Source organism: Pleuronectes platessa, chromosome 19 (genome assembly GCF_947347685.1).
Source record: "Pleuronectes platessa chromosome 19, fPlePla1.1, whole genome shotgun sequence".
In the NCBI taxonomy this organism is placed as follows: Eukaryota; Metazoa; Chordata; class Actinopteri; order Pleuronectiformes; family Pleuronectidae; genus Pleuronectes; species Pleuronectes platessa.
In genome coordinates this window covers 19,143,844-19,167,535 of record NC_070644.1, presented here as the reverse complement: position 1 = coordinate 19,167,535, position 23,692 = coordinate 19,143,844, and the positions used below count along the sequence as shown (strand labels likewise).

The 23,692-nt window shown below is 45.4% G+C and overlaps 1 protein-coding gene across 1 annotated transcript; it reads left to right on the top strand.

Moving 5' to 3' along the window:
* Positions 1-4,192: 4,192 nt before the first annotated feature.
* niban2a (niban apoptosis regulator 2a) lies at positions 4,193-23,509 on the top strand. Its single transcript, XM_053410768.1, is given in 15 exon segments — positions 4,193-4,393; positions 4,396-4,413; positions 8,427-8,557; positions 9,981-10,109; positions 10,197-10,302; positions 10,410-10,577; positions 16,191-16,306; positions 17,807-17,911; positions 17,987-18,149; positions 19,212-19,399; positions 19,889-20,044; positions 20,212-20,325; positions 20,663-20,770; positions 20,981-21,092; positions 21,196-23,509. Coding segments are annotated over 15 exon segments (2,553 nt in total). The 5' UTR covers positions 4,193-4,359; the 3' UTR covers positions 22,101-23,509.
* The last annotated feature ends 183 nt before the right edge of the window (positions 23,510-23,692 follow it).

Genomic DNA, 23,692 nt, shown 5'->3' with positions numbered 1-23,692 from the left:
AGAATGCAGGAATTTATCGTGCTCCTGTTTTAAGCGAGCGCCATTTATAAATAAATCTTGTTCTATCCACATCCCCTGATTTATTCCCTGATTTGATCCATACACCACAGTGACATGTGTCTAAATGTGAGGATAAACAAGTGAAAAAAGACGAATCCCTGCACGTTACAATGAAATCCAGCCACACAGCCCTGAATCCCCTCCAGAAAATCAGCTACAGCTACATAACGCTTTTCTTTTTTAAACACAGCCCTGTAATAATCAGCTCTGTCTCAGCTCCATCAGTCTGAGCAGCAGCGTCATTCAGAGACGATGAATCCTGCAGCTCAGGTCATTCGGCCTCGTTTCCCTCCTGCTGCTCTGTGGGGCCGATGCTCACGTGCAGTCATGAAAAAGATGGTGGGAGAAGCTTCTGCTCGCTGCCCATCCCCCCCCCCCCCCACCACCTCTCCTTCATCCTGGCTGCTACATCCACTGCTGCAGAGAGAGAGAGGAGCTGTGATGGTGGCTCTCCCTCCCTCACTCCCTCCCCTCCCCTCCCCTCCCCTCCCCCGCCAACTCCACCAATCCCATCGCAGCTCCCACCCTCAGCCGCACGGAGCCCAGGTGTCGCTGCGTTCACCTACTGGGAAACATCCAGTGTTTATATTGGTCTGGAGAAGAGGAGCCAGTGGCTGCATGTCCCCCTACTTGAGTTTTACTGACTGGTTTATGTAATTACCAGTTACAAGGCCCTGAATAATGAAATAATGCAGGATATGCACGGATGTTTGTCGTGTGAAGCTGAGTTGTGTAGGTGTGCAAACAAAACCAGTGACGTAGGGTGTGAAAATGATCAATTATCATCCCAAAATGATTTTAATCAATAGCAATATAACAAATGTTGAATATATATATTGATATATTGCTTCTGCGTCGTGCAAACTCTGTGAGGATTTGTGGAAGTGTTTTGCTGTTTATGCAAAAATCTGTCTTTACACAATTTGACATTTATCGTGATAACAATCTGACTCATATGAACATTTTCATCTCCATAATATTTGAGTCCTTATTGTCCATGCAGCACGGGCTCACACTTATTTTAAATCAGACCTCAAGTACTACAGTACTGAACAAGGCCAAACAATATCTCTGATCATCTATTTCAAAACCCTGTTAATCAGGATTAACCAATGATTCTATATAATCACGACAATATTATCCTGTCATGTTTTACACGATATAGTTTAAGATCAATACAAACTGGTTAAAAGCTGAGAAATTAAGGGTTTGAGTCAGAAATGTTCCCTTATTTGGGACTAATATAGGATTATCTTATCTTATCTTATCTTATCTTATGTTGTGTGTGTGTTTGTTTGTGTGTTAGTTAAAAGGATAATGATAAAACGACTGGACAGATTTCAACCACAGCTTTGTACTAAACCAACCATAACAACATTGTATTATATGTACGACATAATGTTTTATTAAACCTGTGTTAACATGTTTGGAGTCAGATTCCCAGGTTGAGCTCAAACCCCCCTCACCCTCCACGGTGTCACAGCAGAGGAAGGTTGTGCTGGTGGAGGAGGTGGAACCGAGTGGGGGGGGGGGTGGGGGACCCTAAAGCGTGCAGCAGTTCACCCAGGACGTGATGTGATGCACCAGTGACGCCTGGTCCCACTAACAACACGAAGGGGACTCGGCCTCAGGGACTGGGACGTTTCTACAGAGCGGCTGTTTGATCCTGGACGTTGGTAACGAGTGAAACGAGAAACCGGATCAATAACGGTCGAGATATCAAGTGAAGCAAAATCCTGCAGCAGAGGAAAACAATGGAAAAACCCCTGAGTCATGTGTCAGAATCTGGATGAACTGGATTGTACGAGTCCAGTGTCCAGGCCCGTGTGACGGTAACACAACCAAACTACACATGCACCCAGTTGACCCTCCAGAGCACATCCATGTTCAGGGCCTGCACCAATGACACCACACACACACACACACACACACACACACACACACACACAAACACACACACAAACACACATAATGACTCTAAAATCCAATATCACACAGTGCACAGTCTGATCTGCTGCGTCCTGACGGTGCAGAGTCACACAGACTCGTTTTGGCGCATCACCAATAAATTGCATGATGGTGAGGAGGAGGAGGATGAGGGTGAAGAGGAAGAAGGGGAGCTCCAGCGGCTCGTTAGTGGGGCCATGTTCAGATAATGCGGAATTTCTCGCGCTGCGGCCTTTTAAAAGGCAACTTGGACACAATCCGCCATTAGCAGCTGACACCAGCCTGGTGGAGCACTGGGACGCTCCGGCTCCATCAGGCAGGTGAGGCAGAGCTCGACCTCACGCACGGATTAATACCGTTAATGCCCAATAATCTCCAATTAATCGATATCATCGATTTGGCCCGATTGGCTGGAATTAGCCAGCGCCAGGGCGTGAGACGCTGCAGCGGCGCGTCGCATCTCCACAGATTTACGATGCAGCTCCAGAAAAGCAGCGCAGATGTGTTTTTTTTGCTTGTGGGGGTAAAAGGGCGTGTGTGGCGCTGCGGGAGCCTCCACGGATGCTTTCTATCTGCGGGATAATCATTTTTCTATAAGTATACGCATGCTGGAAATGGAACAAATTGCGCATTCGGACCGCAGGAGCCCAGCCAGTCCGTGCAGGTTACTACAGCCGCTGGGGTCTACAATAGGATGCGATGAAGCACCACCTTCATCACCACCATCCTCCTCCTCATCCTCATCATCACCGCATCCTGCAAACACACGCTCACGCACAATTACAACGGTCGCTTTTACGCACAGGGCGCGGCGCCACATTTCGGGACTAAATGGTCTAAATGTGAAATAAAGAAAATCTTACTTTCTCCGACCACCGCCTTTAATCCGATAGGTGCCATGATGCTGCTGAGTACTGGAGCGACTGGTCTCCCTCTGCTTCCTCCCTCTCTCTCTCTCTCTCTCTCTCTCTCCTCTCCCTCACCCGCCCCCCCACAGCGCCGTGGAGGAGCCTCCAGCCGGAGACGTCACCACGTATCCTTCCGTATCGTCCTCTCATTGGTGGACCTGCGTCTCATATTGGTTTAATGAAGGGTTTTTACCGCAGCAGCCCTGGACGAGGCCTCTGACATCCACACGACTTCCTCCACAACCTCCCTGAAGAACCCACATGTCATCCGGACGTTTGAACGTGTGAAAAACTAAATATTCATATGTGTCACATCTTTCTAGTGTTTTGATAAATACAGGAATTGTTTTTAATTGGCTGCTTTTAATCCAGAGAAGAAGAAGATGTGAATCACAGAAGCAGATGCTCATCCTCATATCTGACAAACGGTAATCAATAACCTATAGGTTCTTTATAACTTGATATAGTCGATTATTGAAATCGGAGCCTGATCATATGCTATTGATCCGCTCATGAAGTTATGTTATGTTGCAGCGTAAACTTCTAAATATGATCCCAGAATCTAGATTATCAGGATAATTGCTTTTCAATATTTTCCTTACAGATCATCGTCAGCACATCTTCTTATCTGATGAACCATGTTAAATGTTTTTGCTTCATGAATCTGTTGCCAATGTAACTACGAAGTTAAAAGGGGATGTGATTAAGCTGGAAACGCATTGATATTATATAAATGTCATATCTAGCAATATCAGATTTCCCCCCATATTTCAAAACTTTTGGAGGATCTGAAAACTTTCTGAAAACAATAAAATAAAGGTTGTCTCTATTTCACCAATTCTAAGTGAGCATTATTTTCAATATGCTCCAAAAATATATGGCTTCAATAAACAAACTGTCCACCAGGGGGCAGCATCTATCTGGAAAAACGCCTCCCCAGGACCGGATGGAAAAACCTTTTCCACTCGTGACAGAATCACAGACATTTAAACATTCATGTGTCTGTGGTCTGAAGCTCTAATAGAAATATAAAAGAACAACCTCTAATAGAGCTGGTTAATTAAATGCAAAGTGATAAAACCGTTCAGTTGAACAGATTGAACAGAAACATTATCAACACCAGGTGCACTCTGGGTATTGAAGCTGCTCCGTGAGGCTCCTGGTTCTGGCCCCACCCTTGGCAGCGCCGACTGAACACGTTGGACCAGTGATGACTCCCAGTGGGTGTGTCCTGCACGCGGCTGTGAACCAGCCCAGTGTTCACCTCCTCTTCCTCCTCCTCCTCCTCCTCCAGAGAGAAGACTCTCACCCGGAGAAGTGGGACAGTTTTTTTTTTACGCAGCGGCTCAGTGGATATTCGACTCTGCTGGAAGTTTCCCACCACAGCCCAGTTTGACCTGGAGGACAAACCAGTGCGAGGCTCGGGTACCTGCAGGATCTCACCATGGGGGACGTGGTTTCCTCTCACCTGGATGAGGGCGGAGGGAGATGATTACAGGTAAGACACGAGCTGCACTTCACACAGTTTTGATCTTCAGACTGAAACTTCCGTAAAAAAGTTTACTATAGCTTTAGATGTTTAAACTCTCCAGTGGGGATATAACTACACTATTATGTCCTTTGTCTGTCAATCATAAAAACACACGCCTCTTTACTGGAGTGATGAAAAGAACTTCTTTGTAACCGAGTTATCAAACTAACTCCAAACTTCAAAAACAGCTTTATTAAGTTTTGATATCCTCCAGAAGGGAAATCCCCCCCCCCCCCCCAATATCTGCTTTATTGTTCTTATTAGATTTTCCCTTTTTTTTCTTTTTGTTCTGAATCATACAAAAATAAACTCTATTTCAAGATGAAACAAACTTATTTTAAACTGATTTATCGAACTAAGCCGAGGAGAGAAAATCCACTGAAACTTCAGAAGCAGTTTATTACAGCTTTATTAAGTTTTCTACATCTTCTAGAAGGGAAATCACAATATCCCTTGTTCAGTTGAGCTCTATTTTTAAAACAAATAAACTTTTCTTTTAAAAACCGATTCATGGAAATAGAAATTGTGCATTAGATCTGTTTAAAAATCCTCCTCCCCCACCTGTCCTCCTGTCACTTCTATCTGAGCTCTGTTGCTCTGCTCCCCTGAATCCTCCAGCTCGGCTGCAGGGCCCATTTCACCCGAGATAATAAGTAGGTTTCCCAGAGGGAAGCGTGTTTGTGTAAGTTCGGGACAGAGTGCTATTTAGGTCTCAGATTGCTGCAGCCTCCCACTGTGCAGGTCTGTGTCATCGTTTCCACGAGGAGCAGGAACCAGAAGAAGAGACTCCTGTGCACGTGTAGATTAAATTATAAGACCGTCCTCACTTTGGAGAAAAGTTAGTTCTTTAGTTTGACTTTGGTAATTACATCCCTCTAGAAACTGCTTCGTCTGAGTGGTGTCAGGACGCTGCACCGCTACAGGTTCAGGACTGTCGTTCTGTTTACTGGCAGCCAGACACTTGCATGAAGAAACCACTTCCAGAAACCAATGATTGTGTCCTTGAGGTTTGTTGTTGATGGTGACTGGAAAAAAAAATACTCAGAAATAGTTAGAAACTGGAAGAATAACATTGTTAGAGGCTGAATCTGGTGCTGATGCATTATTTACATCACAAAAGGGTTGGAACTGTGCAATGCGGCTGATATTAATGACAAATTTAGCAACACAACATATTTAATTAACGTTTAAATGAACCAACAAAGGATAAATGTCGGATATTCTCTGGTTTTATCATCTTAAATGTGAGGATTTGCTTATTTTTCTCTGTTTATATCATTAGAATTTACACATCTTGGTATTTTTATGTGCTAATCAGACCAAACAAGTAAAAAGAAGATGTCACATTAAGCTCTGGGACCTTCTGCAGATTTAAATAAACTGTATTTATTTGAAAAACAATGAATTCATTTATACATTTCATCTCTAAAAGTCCACTCGCTAGTTTCATCTCAGTTGGCCTGTGTTGTTGAGGACAAAGGTGTGGTGCAGTGCATCTACCTGCGAGCTCCAGTTATTCATTCCTCATTCCTCACATGCGTCATTTAGTATCACTGTCATCAGCTTTGATTGAAATAATAAAATGACATAACATGTACAATATCTCCTGAGAGAAAGAAAGGAGTGCAGAGCCGTGAGAGAGGAGGAGAGGAAAGTGAGAGAAGCAGCAGAGGTGAAGCAGGTAGAAACATGTCTCAGGATTATTAGCTGAAACTGTCTGCTGGTCACACGCCCTCCCTGTGATGAGCATGTACGTGCATGGATGAATAGTGTGTGTCCTTCAAAGTACAAGCCACAAATCCTCTCTGGTTAGTGGGTGTGCATGTTGTCTTTGTGTGTCTGTGTGTGTGTGTGTGTGTGTGTTTCCGATGACTCTGCACTGGGAGTAATGTTTGGAGTGTGTTCCTCCCTGCAAATGTGATTTCTTCATTCTCGCTGCTGCAGCACACATCCTCACAAAATGATCTCCTCCCTCGTCAGAGCACACACAAAGAAACGCAACGTGCACATAGACACGCACACACACACAAACACACACGTACACATTTCAAGAGAACTCTGTGGTCACCGACATTCATCCGCTACTGCTGCAGGCGTCAGCAGCATCAAACGTTAAAGCTTTTCAAACACGATCAATTAATTCTTCCCTGGGAAAAGATGTGAAAAGGTAAAAAAACTCTCACACTGTTAAAGAAAATGATGACAAAGTTCCTGGATCTGCACCAACATTCTTTCTCGAGTGGAAATCCGTTCAATTGTTTTTGCGTTAACCTGCTGATAAACAACGAAAAGAAAGGAAAAGCGAGTGTTGGTCAGTGGAGCATGTTCTTCAGCCAAGGCCCAGACGCACAAACTACACACACACACAGATATCAGGTCTCTGAACAACACTTTCACCTGAGACATGCGCACACGAGTGTCTGCAGCGTGATTGAATGAAAGGAGATATTGCACTCATGGTTCCCAGAGGATGAACCCCCTTCATACACACATGTCAGGAGGCCTTTATTTCAAAAATAAATGGGCACACAAAACAAGTGAAGATCTGGACTTTGGTGTTTGCACTTACACTGGAGCAGAGAATTGGGTGTGTGATTTATGATGTGGTCTTTGCTCCCAAATTCCAATTTCCAAACTGCCCTAAAAAGTCCATGTGCCGAGTCCCAGTCTGCTGACTTTGGCACCGGTAGGACCAGTGGAAAATACCCCAGTCTCCCCGTTTGGATCGGCGCTCACATACACGGTGGAAGTTTCAAATCTTCATCCAGGAGTTGAACATTGTTTCAGCCGTCTCACTATCTTCCTGTGACCTTCTAACCCGTCCACTCCCCCCCCCCCCCCCCCCCCCCTGGTCTGACTGTTTTTAATTGTGTGTCCTCCGTCCTCCCGTCTCCTCCACATTCCCTCCACGTGTGTCCTGTCCTGTCAGCTCTTTCCTTCCTGCTCTCCCACTGCAGGCCGGCCGCCGCCTCCTCCCTCCTTCCTGCGTCGTCTCTTCCACAAACACATCTCAGCCGACACTCGTCTGACCGAGTCAAAACGCACCGGTCGGTTAAATCACACTTTGAGAGTTTGGGAAAAAAGCTTGTGTCTCCTCCTGCACGTTCCTGCTTTTATTTAAAAGATGCTTCCTGCAGAGGTGGGAGAGAAATGCTGAGTCAGGCTGAGAAAAACAATGATTCAATATAACTGATCCCCTAAATGACTCAGCTTCTTCTCCAGCCTGAGACTCTAACTTGTATTATTTCCACGAAGGAGTTTGTTTTCATCTCTGTCCGTTTGTTTGTTTGTCAGCAGGATTTTACAAAAACTACTGGATGGACATTTTCTCCAATTTCTCAGAGAATAAATTTCATTCCTTATTGAATAATCTTTTATCAAATAACTTGTTGTTGTTTAAGAATCAATGTTAAACCCACAAATATTCAATTTATAAGAAAACTAACACTTTTAAAAATGAAGCGCAGGCTGTATAGGGCAGGAAAAAAAATATAAAAAACGAATCAAAATTCCAGTTATTAGTGAGTTTACTTGGGTTTAAATATTGTATTGTGCAACCGTGAAACATGACATTTTAAACTTCTGCATATTCACCTCTCATCCAATATTTACTCATAGTGTTTGCTGAGCAGTAATAACATTCAAATGTCTTTTGAGTGCGTCGATAACTGAAGACGGACGTGTGACACAGACGTGACTGATCCAGTGTTTGCTGAGTCTCTATCTAATTGGAAATTTGACTATATGACACTTTTCCTGAAGAGCTGATAGCAGCAGAACTTTATCAACGTCCTTCTATTCTCACTCAGTCAATGTTTAACAACCAAATATTAATTCAAATACAAACTAAAAACATTTTACTTTACAACCGAGTTGATTTCTAGCGTTCTACCTTCTATATGTCACCAAATGGAAACGTGATCACTTTGTGTGGTGTGTTGTAAAGTTTGTTTTCCTGATGTCGTGTGTGTGTCCTGCAGCTCAGACCAGAGACGTGATGAAGGAGTTCAGCGGCGTGTACGAGCAGCAGTACGCCGTCGCTCTCTTCAACAGCGTCCGCTACGAGATCGAAGGAGGCGGGGGGGCGCAGGCGCAGCTGCTGCACCGACAGGCGAGTTCCTTTGAATGCTTCTGATAGGACGAGGCCTCCACCTCCGACTGCATCTTAATCCTGTCTGAAACTAACCTGGTGTGATGTCGGATATTGAGGAATAAATCCAGTCTGGTGTGCAGGACGGTTTGAACCCAGTTGAGCCCAGAGACTGAAAATAAAGATGGCCGACATCACGGCTCCCCAAAAGTGAAGCCAAAGTGTCTCTATCGCCCTCTGGTGGCTGGTAGCAGTATGGCTCATGAAGCCCCCCACCGACATGTTAGTATATCAATGTTTTGGCTTAATTGCTGGACAGTCCATGTTTTAGCCCGGTCATCAAATCCTGAAGGTCATTTGTAAACCCTGAATGATCAGATAATTAACTTATTAAATAATAAACGTTGTAATTAAGGCAATGAATTAACATGAGGCGAATCCGTCTAATTGTTTACTTAGAAATTAGGACATTTTAAATAGCGTTTCAGAAATTGAGGAACATTAATTTCTCCAGCTTCGTTTCTGCATCCGAGAAGAAATTCACACGTTTGTTTGTAGCTAAACGATTTGTTAGCTTCCATCAATACGAGCTTTGTTCGGCCGACGGAGCTCGATGATGCTCACGAACTGGTTGAGTGAGCTCATCCCGGGGTCGACGTGCTCGGACACATCACCTAATGATGGGAACCCCCCCCCCCCCCCCCCCCCCCCCGCTTCACCTCCCTGGTTCTTCTGTTCCTCTCGTTCTCGCCCGGGGGGGGGAAAGTGGAGCAGATTTCACACACGAGCGGAGAAGCTGTTTGTGATTCTATTAATGTCGTTCATCTGCTGCCTTCGGGACGTGGAGGACGGCTGCTCGGGACACAAACGCCAGATGAGGCATTAAGCAGCAACGTGCAAACACAATTACACACCGGAGCTCTTTATTTACCAATCGGCTTATTTTACTCAATATAACATTTTCATATCCTCTCCCACTAGCTCTCCCCCTGTTCAAGCTTTGGTTTTAATGTGAAAAATACCTTAAAAAGTACATTAAATCCAGGTGAATACTTTGCAGGATCATCCCTTTCTTTCTGCTCTACTGCCGTCAGTGTAATGAAGCGTCTTCAGTTGTTGCTCGTCCTGCGTCTGTCTCGTCCCGTCCGTCCCCCTGAGTCACAGGATTATTTGATCTCAGTCAGGAAAACTAAAAACATAACGTGTGGTGAGAATCCTTGTGCAAATACTGCACCTCCCATGTTTGGAAACACCTGGCATGTCATCAGGTCTCTTGCACAATTAAAGGAGATCACAATGAGAACATTATTAAATGATGACAGCAATGCAACCTGTGATTAATCTATTAAATATCAAACCGCATCGTTATTTATTAAAACCTCAATATCAGCAGTGTAATATCTGTTGTATCGTGTCTTAGTGCTGAGGCTCTGTTATCTTTCAGGACCCCCTGGCGGGCCGGACCATTTTCTCAGGGAGTCTGTTCCAGTACCTGGAGGAGAACAGGAAGTGGAGGAATCGCTTCGTGTCGGTGCCGAGCACCTACAGCTTCGACCTCTATGAGAGTAAAACTGTGAGTTCTTCTATCACTGGTCGGTTTCTGTTGATTCAGGCTCTTGTGCTGAAAGCGCTCGGTGTGTTTGGCTTCTCTCTCCGACAGGCACACGACCGGGAGCTGCATCCGAAAGTGGCCATCAACTGTGCCGGGTACAAGGCCCTGACCTCCATGGAGGAGTACCTGAAGCTGATGAACACCAGCCTGCCAGGTCAGACACGGACTCTACATGTTCAATCCCTGCTGCACCTGCTTGTTTTGCACTTCACCTTCTGAATCTTCTGGTTTCTTGTTTTCCCGTCATGTGACCTGCTGCAGGGATCAAGGCCCGAGTCGGCAGTCATCCGTTCATCAAGGTCGCGACCCAGTTCCCGCTCATCCTGTGGCACCCGTACGCCCGGCACCACTACTTCTGTGTGATGACGGAGAAGGAGCAGAAGAAGTGGCACGCCGTGCTGCAGGACTGTGTCCGGCACTGCAACAACGGTAACAACACACACACACACACACACGCACAGACACACACACACGATAATCTCACCTGAACAAACAGGAATTAACAAGTATAAATAAAAAGTAAACACAAATACGACCAAATATTAGAACTCGAAACAAACCAATTACAACCAAATACATAAAATATGTTGTAAAATAAGTGTTTATATTGGGAAACATCTTCTGATAGATGTCTGTGAAAGGCTCATGTCAGCTCATGGACGTTTCTCAGTGTCTTCATTGTCCCCTGTGCGATAATTGTCTCTCTACCTTTTGTTTTTGGATTAAGACCAGGGTGTGTGCGTCTGACTGTGTCGCAGTGTTGAGTCCTCACATTCCATCCGGGTGAGCTGGTGGATCGAGGAATATGAGATGCTGCAGGAAGGATATGTGTTTGTTTTGTTAATGTGAGCGAGGCGTGTTGTCATGTTGGGAATCCGAGTTTTGAAATGTTGCTGCCGAGTCCACATCCCTGAAGGACGTTTGTGAGAACCCACCATGAGGAGGTCGTCCATTGTTTGGTCATGTTGTCGAGCTGTATCTCTCGACAACACAACTTTGTGAAAGATAATTGGTAGAAAGGATTGCCCTGCTTCCCGGTTGGTTACTTGCACGCTCGTGTGTGTGCAGATGTCATCTCATGTTCGGTTGTGCGCTTTATTTAGACTCGAGTCAGAGAGAATCAGAAAGTGCAGCTTTTTGGGGAAGTCAGGATCACAACACAAAACGACAAACAGACGGTTGCTGCAGTGAAGCGTGATCAGGCATGTCGAGCTCCACTGGCTGCAAAGGCATCAGGCGTAGATTATTTATTTAATTTGTTTATATTTTATCATCAGGATTCATCTTATTACCAGGATCTTCCCTAAAAATGAACCTGAGTCGTTGTAAAGTGTTTTAAATACATTTAAACTAACGATTTCATTCAACTCTGAGGAGGTGAAACACATCTTATTATTATCGACTCCAGATATTTTGGCAGCAAAGCACTAGACCATCTACATTCTTAAACAGGCGTAAGATCTGATCCACAAACACGACACCTTACCTCGGCTGACCCTCGATCCTCAAACACGTACATTCACAAGCATGTGAAACGCCTGTGGGTGTGACGCCAGGCTCCGACTGCGTGGAGCCGACGTATGGGTGAATCTGTCTGGGATCGCTGCAGGCCCTCGTTGGGATGGATGATGATCACACACAAGCAGTCCCAGTCGGGGGGGGGCAGTAGAAGCACCAACATGTCTGAAAGTGTCCAGTGTGAGTGAGAGTCAGTGTCGGTCCTGCATCCCGACCGGAATCGAACCATTGAAGGTGAATGAAACGTCACGTTGGTTCTCCGCTCATCCACACACTGACAAAGTTGCCTAACCTGATCCGACCTTGTTTTTGCACCCACTGTGCTGCGTGTGTATTCAAAGCCTCCTTAAACACACACCAACATGCCAACAGTGCTTTTATCTCCAGTAATTGTTTGAAAACATCCAACGCATGTAGTGAAGTGAGAGGAGCCCAAAAAACGACAGCAACAACAAGGGAGAGGGGGGGGGAGAAGAGGAGGTTTTCTTATTTTGCCGAAGTTGAGTTAAATAACCAATTTGAATTAATTTGAAATCAAACTTCAGCTCTTCACTTCCCCTGACGACCTGCCCGGGCTCGCCACAGTCGCTGCTGTACATTCCAGCGGAGAGGCTGGGCTGCAGGAGCCTGTTGTGTGTGTGAGCTGTCACCGCGGCTGCTGGAAGTGTGGACTGGCATTCATGGGGTTTGGGGCCTGTGCCGACACGCCCAGTCCCACCTCCACCTCGCTGGTGTCGTGGAGGGAAAGCAGAGAACCAGTTGAGGAGTTTTTTTTTCCTGAGGGTGATGATTGGGTTTTACAGCCCGACCCCTGAACTCGCTGCAGTTCCTCTCAGTCATTAGACCTGTACACACACATTCACATGAACTGTACACACACACACATTCACATGAACTGTACACACAAACACTTCTCACACTTTATACACAGCTGAATAGAGACAGGATATCAAGGACATTTCGGGATCTTAGTTTATGTTTGCAGACTGGAAAACTTTTATTTTACAGATAGAACAATAAAGAAATAATTTGCATTAAGGTCTCTTCTATTTTACGTGAAGAATATTGTATATTTAAAGCCTGATATCATATAGGTAATTTTTGTACTATTGGCATCAACCCCTTAAAGCCAGTAGCTGTCACACTCTAGTGCTAATACAGTAAATATTTACCAGCTTAAAGAAATATATAAAAGGCTGAGCTCTTGATTTCCTAATGTACAGAAGTGATGAGTCTCCTCTGAATTCAAACATCAACCTGCTGCAGTGGCCACGAAGGAGAAGCTTCATGCAAAGCAGCTCTTCAGCTGAACTCAGATACTATTCACTTGTGAACCACAAGTTAAACTCTGACCATTTGAATCCACTAAAGCGGCTTTTGTTTTATTTTAAATATCTCTCCGAGGAAACGATCGGCTGCCGCTTTGCATCTTGGTAACATTTGCAAAGTGACGTGTTCATCAGATCCCAGGTCCGGCTGCAGGGAAGCATGTTAGTAATCCAACACTGCTGTGAGCTGGAGAACCACCATCACATCACAGCACCAGAAGCAAAGCATCCCCCCCCCCCCCCCCCACAGCCTGTATTTGTGTCATTATGCGTCATGATGGTTATCTGTGACGTGGTGTCCCCGTCCCCGTCCTCCTGCTGCTGGAGACAGAAATCTGCTAGACTCACCTCTCCAGTCATGTGTCCGTGATGTCTGCGGCTGATGGTGGGTTCCACTCAGTGTTTATTGTACTGTGGGTTCCGCTGGCTCCACTGAGCTGAACCATATGAAGGAACACTACTCATGCATGTCAGCGGGAGCAGCAGCAGCAGAGAGAGTGTTTGAGGCAGAGGTTTAAAACAAGCGTCCAAACCAAGGCAGGTGGCCGAGAAGCTGAAGTCTGATTGGACCATGTTTGACATCTAAACTGCGTAATGGGTTTTAAAATGTCAAATGTATGAAAACAGAGAAAGATACTGCTCGCTTAGACACACACACACACACACACACACACACACACACACACACACACACACAGAGACACACACACACTTGAGGATATGAAGGCCTGGGAACTCGTCCCTGGCTTCTGCTCAGATCCCACCAACCGGAGCGTGGTGAGCAAGGCAGGGAGGGAAATGCCTCAAATAAAAAGAGCGTGGTAAATGCTGCCACATGTGCTGTTTGTAAAAGTGCACACACACACACACACACACACACACACACACACACACACACACACACACACACACACACACACACACACACACTAAAGAGAAGTTATAATGTGCTCCTTGATCTTGCTTGGTTCAGACACATGGAGAATGTTGAGCAGTTTACAGGCTCGGCCAGTTCGTTGAAAAATGTTTTTCTTTTTCTGTCGAGAGGAAAGTTCTCATTAAAAAAAAGCAATTAACTTGAAATGTAGAGGAATTCCCATTCAGTTTTTTTTTTACACTGGTGATCTGGCTCCAAATATGAACCTTAGAAGAATTCAAATCACTGCTTAAATACTTTTTTAAAGGTTATAGCTGGAATTTACTTTACAACATCTAATGATCGAGATAAAGGTTTGGAATGTGGAAGGTGAAAACCCAACGAGTCACCACAAAGCACTCTAAGAATTTCCCCACAACTTCCTGTCGCGGCCACAACAGGAGATTATGAACTGTACAGTGGGTCAACAGTCTGTCATCATCTACTAATCTACTGGTTCTGTAGGTTCTGTGTGTTCCTACTGGGACACGAGTTAAATATGAAACAAGAAGTTTCCAAGAGGCTTTGAGAGATAGAAGAGGTTTTTAAAAAAGTGGGGTTATTGTTCTGTCAAGTTGTCAACAAAGCAAATAAACAAAACAGACTGTAGATAAAGATGGAGATAAACATGATGGCTCCTCAAAAGTGAAGCCAAAGCATCTGGATCGCCCCCTGGTGGCCGGCTGCGGTATGGGTTAAACCCCACCACCTCCGTGTAATCAGAGTGCGCTTCAAATTCCTTTTCCTCAAGATGTTTTCGTACATTTTGGTTAGTCAGCTGGTTCTTATCAAACTGATCTATGTTAAAGTTCACTTGTTCAGGTAGATTTGTTTGTGATTCGATATTTGATGGAATAAAAACGAGGTGATTGACGGCTGAGACGTGATTGGTTCTCGCTGCTCCGGCTCGGAATGATGTTATCTGCGCCAAATGGAAACGTTCATATCCGGGATAGTTTCTGGAAAGTGGGAGGAAGTTTATCTTTATTTACAGTCTATGGTCTGGAAGTGTCCGAACCATCAGTCGGCCTTGTGATAATCCGCCCACCTACCAGCAGGACAGTTATTTTCCCACTGGGATCCTAACCTCAGTATCCAGTGAATCCACTTGAGCCAAAACAAGCGAACACTCAGCCTGAGTTACTGAGCCGGCAGCACAGACGGCTTCCTGTCTGTGCTGCGTCTACCCGCCGCTCCACTCTCAGGCCACTTCCTGTCTTTGTCAGCCTCCTCTGAGTCACAGCCGTACGACTCGACCCGCGCTCAGGCAACACACGTGCACGTCTTTAGTTGTGCATGACAAACCTGACACGTGACCCTAGCGTCGCTCAGGCGTGTTCCACCTCCGTTCATGCACAACGCAAAAAAACAGGGAACTGCAGGATTCATCTGTCATCTGATTTCACAGCAAATCAGCCAAATCACAACAAGAGAGAAAACAGACTATAGACAATGTATGAATACACTGACTGAGCACTTTATTAGGAACACGTGGACACTTGTTTATCCGATCAGCCAATCACGTAGCGGCAATTCAGTGTAAAAAAAAATCCTGCAGACACAGATCAGGAGTCAGAGTCAGAATGTGGAAACTTGTGATCTAAGTGACTTAACAACAACGTCTCAAAGGATGAAAAGAGCTGAACAATCCTCTAATTACACATTTGTGCATCACACATCAGACTCTGTCTTGTTTCCGCAGGAGAAAACACGACGGAATCATGTGACTCTTTAATATAAAGTCGTGAAACTGCTAATTATAGCCAAGTCTTCTTCCATTCACCTGTTTACACTCTGTTGTGAGGAAGAGAGGCAGCTCTTCAGCTACTGACGTACGCCCGTAACACAAATACATGTCAAGAACCAACTTCCTCAAAAAAAACAAGCATGTTTGTTGAGCTGCTTCTGTTGCGTTGTTGGCTGGGAGGGGCGGTAAACACAGAAACCACATGAAATCCTTCCTCCCAGCAACACGCCAACATCTTCCTGTTTTTGGGGGGGGATGACACAGCCGTGTGTGTGATAACGGACTGAGTGTGTGTTGTGTTGTGTTGTTCTGGACTGAGCAGAGCGCCGGGCAGATTTAAACACACAGGTGACTCATGTTTAACTGTCGAGACGGAGAATCCACCGAGCCCGAGGAACTAACAACAAGTTCAAACTTTTATTTAGATGTTGCAGAGTAATTCAGTGAAAAATAAATAACAATTGATGGGGGGGTTGTAACCCTTTTAATTAATGTTATCAAACGTCTGCTCTGCTCTCTCCTGCCCCCTTCAGGTCTGTCAGAGGACAGCACCGTTGAGACGCCCGCCTTCACCGACGCTGTGAGACGCCACAGACAGAACAAGGGACACTACGAGACCTGGGACATGATGTGTGGAGCCCCCCCGCAGGTCAGGATCTCAGAACAAAGTTTTTTGATGTAGTTCTTATCACCACATTTGGCGTCAAAGGTGCAAGATGGCGCCACCTTCATCCAAGATAGTTTGGCTCCATTTGTGTACGAGGAGAGGAAGTGGAAACGCATCATCCATCTTTATTTACAGTCTGTGGGGAGTAACTTTGTCCTTTTATAACAAGCTATGACCCCTAAAGTCCTCAGTTCAGCTCAAGGTCATAGTTCAACTTCCTCAGATGGATGATGGACGATGCAGATTTTTCAGAAGCAGCTCTGCCTTCCAGAGAGAAAAAGCTTTTCCTCAAGAAAACACTTCATCATCTACCTCCAGCTGACGCCCTCCCCTCACACTCGAGAACAAGAAGGCAGCCACACAAGACCTTCAAAGACCAGGCAGCAGGACCCCACCCCTCACGTGCAAATGCATACTCTCACACTGTTGAATGGGGTCTCCACCGTGAATGAGGCCCTTTCAGTCTCCTGCTCCAGCTCCAGATCCACAGTGTGTGTGTGTGTGTGTGTGTGTGTGTGTGTGTGTGTGTGTGAACGTCACCTCTGTCATTAAACCAGTTTCCATCTAGCTCCACGAACATAACAGTATTTGTATTTATAGGTTGCAACTGGGGGGCTATTTTGGGGCTATTGACATTAAAACTGGCATTAAATACACACTGACGTGTGAGATATCAAACCAAGTCACCGTCAGCAAAGCATCAATGATACAGACACGTTATCATTTCATCTGCTGCTCTCAGTCAAACAAGCTTTGAGTCAAACATTACAACAATAAACCTTTTGTTTGTCGGGCCTTTCTGTTCCTGGGTAGGAAAAAGTATTAACGCTTTTGTCACAGCCGCACATTACCCGGCCAAATATTTAGTTTAGCTTAGTTAGAACCTGGTGTGTGTGTGTGTGTGTGTGTGTGTGTGTGTGTGTGTGTGTGTGTGTGTGTGTGTATCATCTCAATCACTCCACTGTTTCTATGTAACCACTCAGGAAAAGGCTTCATGTTTTCCAGGTTTATTTCAGTTTCTCGCTTGTTTTTCCACTACACCCCCCCCCCCCCCCCCCCCCCCCCCCGTCTAACAAAATAGTTGGCACATTGCCTCATTAACAACAGCATCCTGTGGCTGTCACAGTAAGAACCACGAGAAGCATCAGGAAGAAGGAAAAGCTGATACAACACAGTCAGATGAATTATTATGACAGTGGCTGGAGGCATAATGGTTTCATCCCGTTGTGAACATGATATCTCAAAAACACCTTGATTGATTTTCTCCAAATTTTGTACGAATGTTCAGTCTGACTCAAGAAGGAAGGGATTCGAATTTCAGTCATCAAAAGTCAAAGGTGACTTTACAAATCATATTTTTTGCCTTGTATCTCGAGAACATCTTAAAGGAATTTCTTCAAAACATGTTCTTTCTTTTGTTTTATCTACTTACACATGAAATTACTCATACTTAATATAATACTGTGTGTTGTGTGTGTACAGATTCTGGCTAATCTGGTGATGGAGACTCTTCACCCTGAGTTAAGAAACGTGATTGGTCCTCGTCTGAAGGGGAAAATGCAGCAGAGGCAGAGGCACTGGATGTTGGTGAGTTGCTGTCTCGCTGTGCGGCTAGAGAAGCAAACCAGTCCAGACCAGTGACGCTCTCTCTCTCTCCTCCAGGTCTCCGACGCTGTGTACAAGCAGGTGTTATCTCAGACCAAGAACCAGTACGGCGCTCTGGTGGACGGCTGCGAGGCCCAGAGGGTTCAGCTGGACGCCAGGCTGCGGACGGACATGGACCAGATCATCACGTCCAAAGAACACGTCAGCAGCAAGATACGAGGTGACCGGAGATCTGCATGAGGCTCGGAAAGGATCTGAGGGAGAATTACTAAGAAGTTTGAAGGCCCAAAAGTCGGATGATAACATTTTGGACCTTTTTAAAACCTATTAAGTGTAAAAACTCTAGATATCTGTTGTACGTAAGCCGGATATAGTGATTCAGTTTAAAAAATATATATATTTAAGGAGTAAATTCAGAGCAATAATGAGAAAGGAAGGAAAAAAGAGTGAATAGTTTGTCTCTGATACTTTATAGTGATATAGTTTCAGCAGTTTACGTCGTCACGCATCCAACATGCTTTGCACAGGGACTCGGTTGACGTGTTGCTCGCTGTGCCGTGTAACTCGATCTCCCTTAGCCCTCAAGTGCATGCTTCATTGTTCACCCACTGTTTGCCCCGGTGAGGTGTAGCCGTGGTTTCTCCGGCTCAGGGGATTACTGGCACAGCAAAGCGCCGGCTCTGGTCACTGATCAACGCCACATCAGTGCTCAGCGACCGCCTCGTGTTCGAGTCTTTTTTCTGTTCCTCCTCACGTTGTCCTTCGTTTCCCTCCTTTCTGTTTGATTGGCTGCCAGCGCCAGGGACAGTTCCCCCCCCCCCCCCCCCTTCGAGTTCAAAAGTGAATCTGGCACCGGCCGCTCATTTTTTTCATACGTACTGTTTTCCCCTGAAGTGGCAGAGCTGCATTCCACCACCTGCACCTCATGGGCTGTTTGGAACTTTATCTCACAGATAAGATTCTATATAAGTCGCCTGTGCAAAAAGATGCAGAGTCGCTTCACGTGCAGATGTCAGAGGCTAAATTCCAGCTGTGATCTTTTCTTCATCCCTCTCTCTCAGTAGAGAGGTCACATTTCTAACGATTGGGCGTATTCTGAGAGTGAAGGTGAAAATGAAAGGTGCCGGGCCTCCTTGGAAACCGAGTGTTGACTCAAACCTCATAGCACACATACCAGCGACGTCAGCCTGGCATCAAACAATGTCCTTCTCGTGTGTCACTTATTTACAAGCTGCAGTACCTAACCATGAGTGTTGTTCTTCTCACCCTCCGTGCCTCGCAGCTCTGGTGTTGCCCAAGACGGAGCCGCTCCTGCGGACCAGCATCCAGCCGTACATCAGCTCCATCCTGGAGGCCCTGATGGAGCCCACCAGCAGGGGCTTCTCGGAGGTCAGGGAGGTTTTCTTCAAGGAGCTGGTGGAGATCAGCAAGAACTCGCTCAACGGAGGGAGCAAGGACAAAATGGGAGACGTGAGTTATGCTTAATTGGCCACGAGTCTATGATGCCAATCAGAGCAGTCTGGGCTTTATCAGGAGCTAAAACCAAGTGTTCCAGACAGAGGCTGACAAGAGGAGCAGCAGCAATAGACAGGATGAGGAAAGACGTGTTTCCTGAACATTAGAGAATTAAAACATTTTCCATAAATGACCCTAGTTAAAAAGTATTAACTTTGACATGTGCAAAATGTCTCCTTTAATGTGTCTCCTGTTGTCCCTCCACCTATCAGTCTAGACGAGCTGTTAGATAACCATTGTAATAAAGAGGAAGAACAGATGGACGACACAGATGTGTTATCGTCTATCCGAGTTGTGGTTGATGCTCGAAAATCAAAACAATGAGCTGAAAAGTTTCCTCATTTCTGCTTTTTACACATGACAGCTTTACAGTATTGATCCTGAGCAATCAACCTGTTTCTGTTTTGGTCTGAATACACTTTAAATCCCCCCCCTCCCCCTCAGCACTTGGAGAGACTGTCCATGCTCGCCTTCCACCCCGTGAAGATGCAGAGCTGCTACGAGCAGGTGGAGCAGCTGAACCTGGAGGGGCTGCAGCAGAGGTTCGAGGTCGGCAGTCCCTCCGTGTTCGTCAGCAGAGCTCAGATCCTCATGAGGGAGGTGAGGGAGTCTCAGATCTTTACTCTGTTAATGACCCAAAGAATCAGGATTCACCACCATCAGCAGAAAACTGGGCAGCGCGGGGAAGTCTCTACTCCCACCTGCTGGACAAGATGTGACCTGGATACGTCTGCACCACTTGAAGCTATTTGTTGATGTTTTCACAGCAAATGGACAACGCTGTTTACACATTCGAGCAGCTGCTGCACCAGAGTTTGGAGGGAAAAGGAGAAGATGACATGTGCAAGACCATCCAGCGATGCCAGGACAGGGTTATCAAGGTAAAGCTGACAAAGTAGTGACACATCTTTTTATGACTTACAGCTGGAAGCTACATCATTCCCCAAAACAAAGGTTTTAGGAATTATGAGTGGTCCTGAACCATGATGGTTAAATTTGAAGTTTCCTTCCTCCACCCAGATACAGAGAAGGTTAGTTAAAGTTCATTTGTGATTTTGACAGCCTCAGCATATTCCAAGATAAGTCAGGTAACGAGATGCACTGTATATTTGAATCTTGAGCCTAAAGAGTAAATTGTTGAAATATAGTTTGTGCAACAGGTAGAACAGCTGTTATTAGGCCCATCTTTAAAATGCATGTCTGGTTCCTTCCCGTCAGAAATATGATTACGACAGCAGCACAGTGAGAAAGAAGTTCTTCAGAGAGGCTCTGCTGCAGATCATCATCCCGTTCATGCTCCAGCAGCTCTCACCCTCCTGCTCACCTGTGAGTAGCATCCAACACTCACATCATCCCCATTACTGCTTTTATTAATCTACTGAGACTGTTTCCACCTGTGAACAAGGCTGATATGACTCTGTATCAAGGAGTCTGATGGACGTCAATGAGTTTCCTCAGGATGTCCGGGGATCAGTGATAACTGAAGGCATCAGTGACAATAAAGCAATAACTCATTCTTTTCTCGTCCTTCTTCAGGAGCTGCCTCATTTCAAAGAGCTGATCTTTGAGGACTTCTCCCGCTTTCTGCTGGTGGAGAACATGTTCGAGGAGGTCGTGCTGCATTCCGTCACCAAGGACATAATGATGGGTGAGGAAGAGGAAATAAAAGCTGCAGCTGTAGAGATGTGTGATATCGTTAAATCAGACTCGTGAGCACAGTGATTGATTGATTTGTGTCTTTACCTCTCCAGCTGTGAAGGAGGCGGCCGTCCAGAGGAGACACAACCTGTACAGGGACAGCATCGTCCTGACAAACAGCGACCCCAACCTGCACCTGCTGGGAGAAAACCCCTCGGTGGACTGGGCCACCAAGTTCGGGGAGGAGGGGCCCGACGGCTCTGTGGTCGGTGTGATTGAAGGAGGGGGTTCTAAGAGTAGACGCCGGCAGGTGGTGTCCATGATCCAGCTGGACGGGGTGCCTCTGCCCTACGAGTCCTGTCTGGAGGTTCCGGGGGAGGAGATCATCCCGGAGGAGGACGGCGAGGTGTTTGACAAAAACATGGAGTACCAAGAGGAGGAGGAGGAGAACCAGGACCTTCCCAAAGAACCCAAGTCTCCTGATAGCGTGAATTTAATCAGGGACCTTATTAATCCGATAGTGGAGATGGTGGTGCCGGTGTCAGAGGAGAAGGAGAGCGACGTCCCCAAAGGGACACAGCCGACCAGAGGCATCCTCACCTCGGAGGACGGAGTACAGGAGGAGGTGACACACGTCACCACCATAGTGGAGGACGTCCCCAGGAGATCTCCACGAGACAAGACGTCCCCGCATGCAATCCTCAGGCAGCTGGTGGGAAGCATGAAGGAGAAGGCTGATAAGGAGGCGCGGGAGGAGGTGGCCATCGAGAGCGCCCCTGAGGAAATTCATTTGACGACACAGGAAGACGACAGTGGACTGATTGCGGAGGTCTCTGCGGCAGAATCAGATCTGGAGTCAGCACCAGTGCCGACAGAGTCCAGCTCGAGAGAAGACAGCGGCTTCCAGTCGCTGACCAACGTGGAGGCGGAGGAAATCGAGCCTCAGCCAATCACAAACGGCCTGAGTGGGGAGGACAAAGTCATCGACCCGGTAGACGTGGAGGTGATTTTAGCATAGGAGGACAATGTTCTGGACATGAGTATGAAACTGGAGACAAACTGCAGACAGAAAACAGACGGGAGAGGAGAGGAAAGAATTCAGATTTTATTTAAAGGTTTAATTTGTGTCTTAATTGTTGTTTATAGTTGCACACTTCAAAAAAACCAACTCCCCCTCCCGTCCCTTTCTGAAACATCTCTCTGGTGACTGGTTCCTCTCTGCAGCGTTTTCTCTAAACAGCAATAAAACTCTACAGATCTGATGTATTCGAATACGGCTCCTTTCAGAGACCACATTCCCAAAGTGGTGTTCGTCAATACTCTATTGCAATCATCCACTTTTCATCTAAGTTATGGAAGTTCTCTAATGACACTAAGGGGTTTGTTTGCGTCGGTAATAAGATCAGATTGATATTATTCTCAATTTATCTCAGATTTCATGTATGTTAGCATTAAAAAGTTCAGCTTTTACTACAGCGCAGGTAGATGAGTCGTCTTCGATTGAGCACAGCCTCTACCTGGGCAGCAGGGGGTGCTGTAACCATTCCACTGATGCTTATGGGTTGGTATCTTTGATCTCTTTAAAGCAGGGGCATTTTCTTACATTTAACAGAAAATGACACATGAAAGTCATCGAGGCAATTTCACAAAAAATTTAATTCCGTCCCTGTTCAGACACTTATTATTTTAATTTGACTATATTAATTTATCTTCCGACCCTGTGAGGTCAGGAATCACTGCTTTAAACAACCGTTTCTTTTTTAAACATATTTCTTTCCTTGTTTGTGAAATGTTACTTTAAACATTTAATTTGTTTACCATGCAAGCATTTCTTAAATTTGCAAAATGGCCTTTATGTTTCAACACGTTTCAGGGATGATTGTTACTTCCACAGTGATTCTTACATTTTATTCCTCCGGGGGGGGAAATAACCAGAACACTTTGTCTCTCGTGACTTTTCACTCGACTCTAAACGTTTGGGACTCGTAGGATTTTGATGAACTTGTAATTAGAGGACGCCGTCTCAGTGATTACAAGACAAAAGAGAGACTCCTTCTTCTATTTAAAAACACTTTTATTATTTAATTCCATCTCTTCTGGGTAAAAGGGAGAGTTCAACCCAAAGTCAAACGTGTTCACTGCTTTGTTGGTATCAAGCTCCACAGACGTCTGGTTTTCTTCTATGTGACTGGGATAAACTGGCTTTTCCATTAAGACTATGTGACGTCCTTCCCAGTGTTAGAATACATGTGAAAAAATAAGACTGTATCACTGACACTTGTCCTTGTGGAAGACATTTGCTCACATTCATATAAACAATCGTTGTGTCTCTGTGTTTAATGAAATGGTCGCTGATGATGCAAGAGGTTGGATAAACTGTAAATATTAGACTTTAATTACTTAAATAAATCCGTCTGTATTTTAAAAGGTGTCATGTTCGAATAATTTTCTCAGATGCTTCCTGGAATAATATAATTCCTACAATTTATCTTTAACAAAATTATAGGAAACTTTAGGAGCTGTAAAATAAAAGTGCTACCACATTTTTGTTGTCATCTTCATACACACACACTAATGGGTGAATTATTTCCCCTTATGCAATTATGCGTA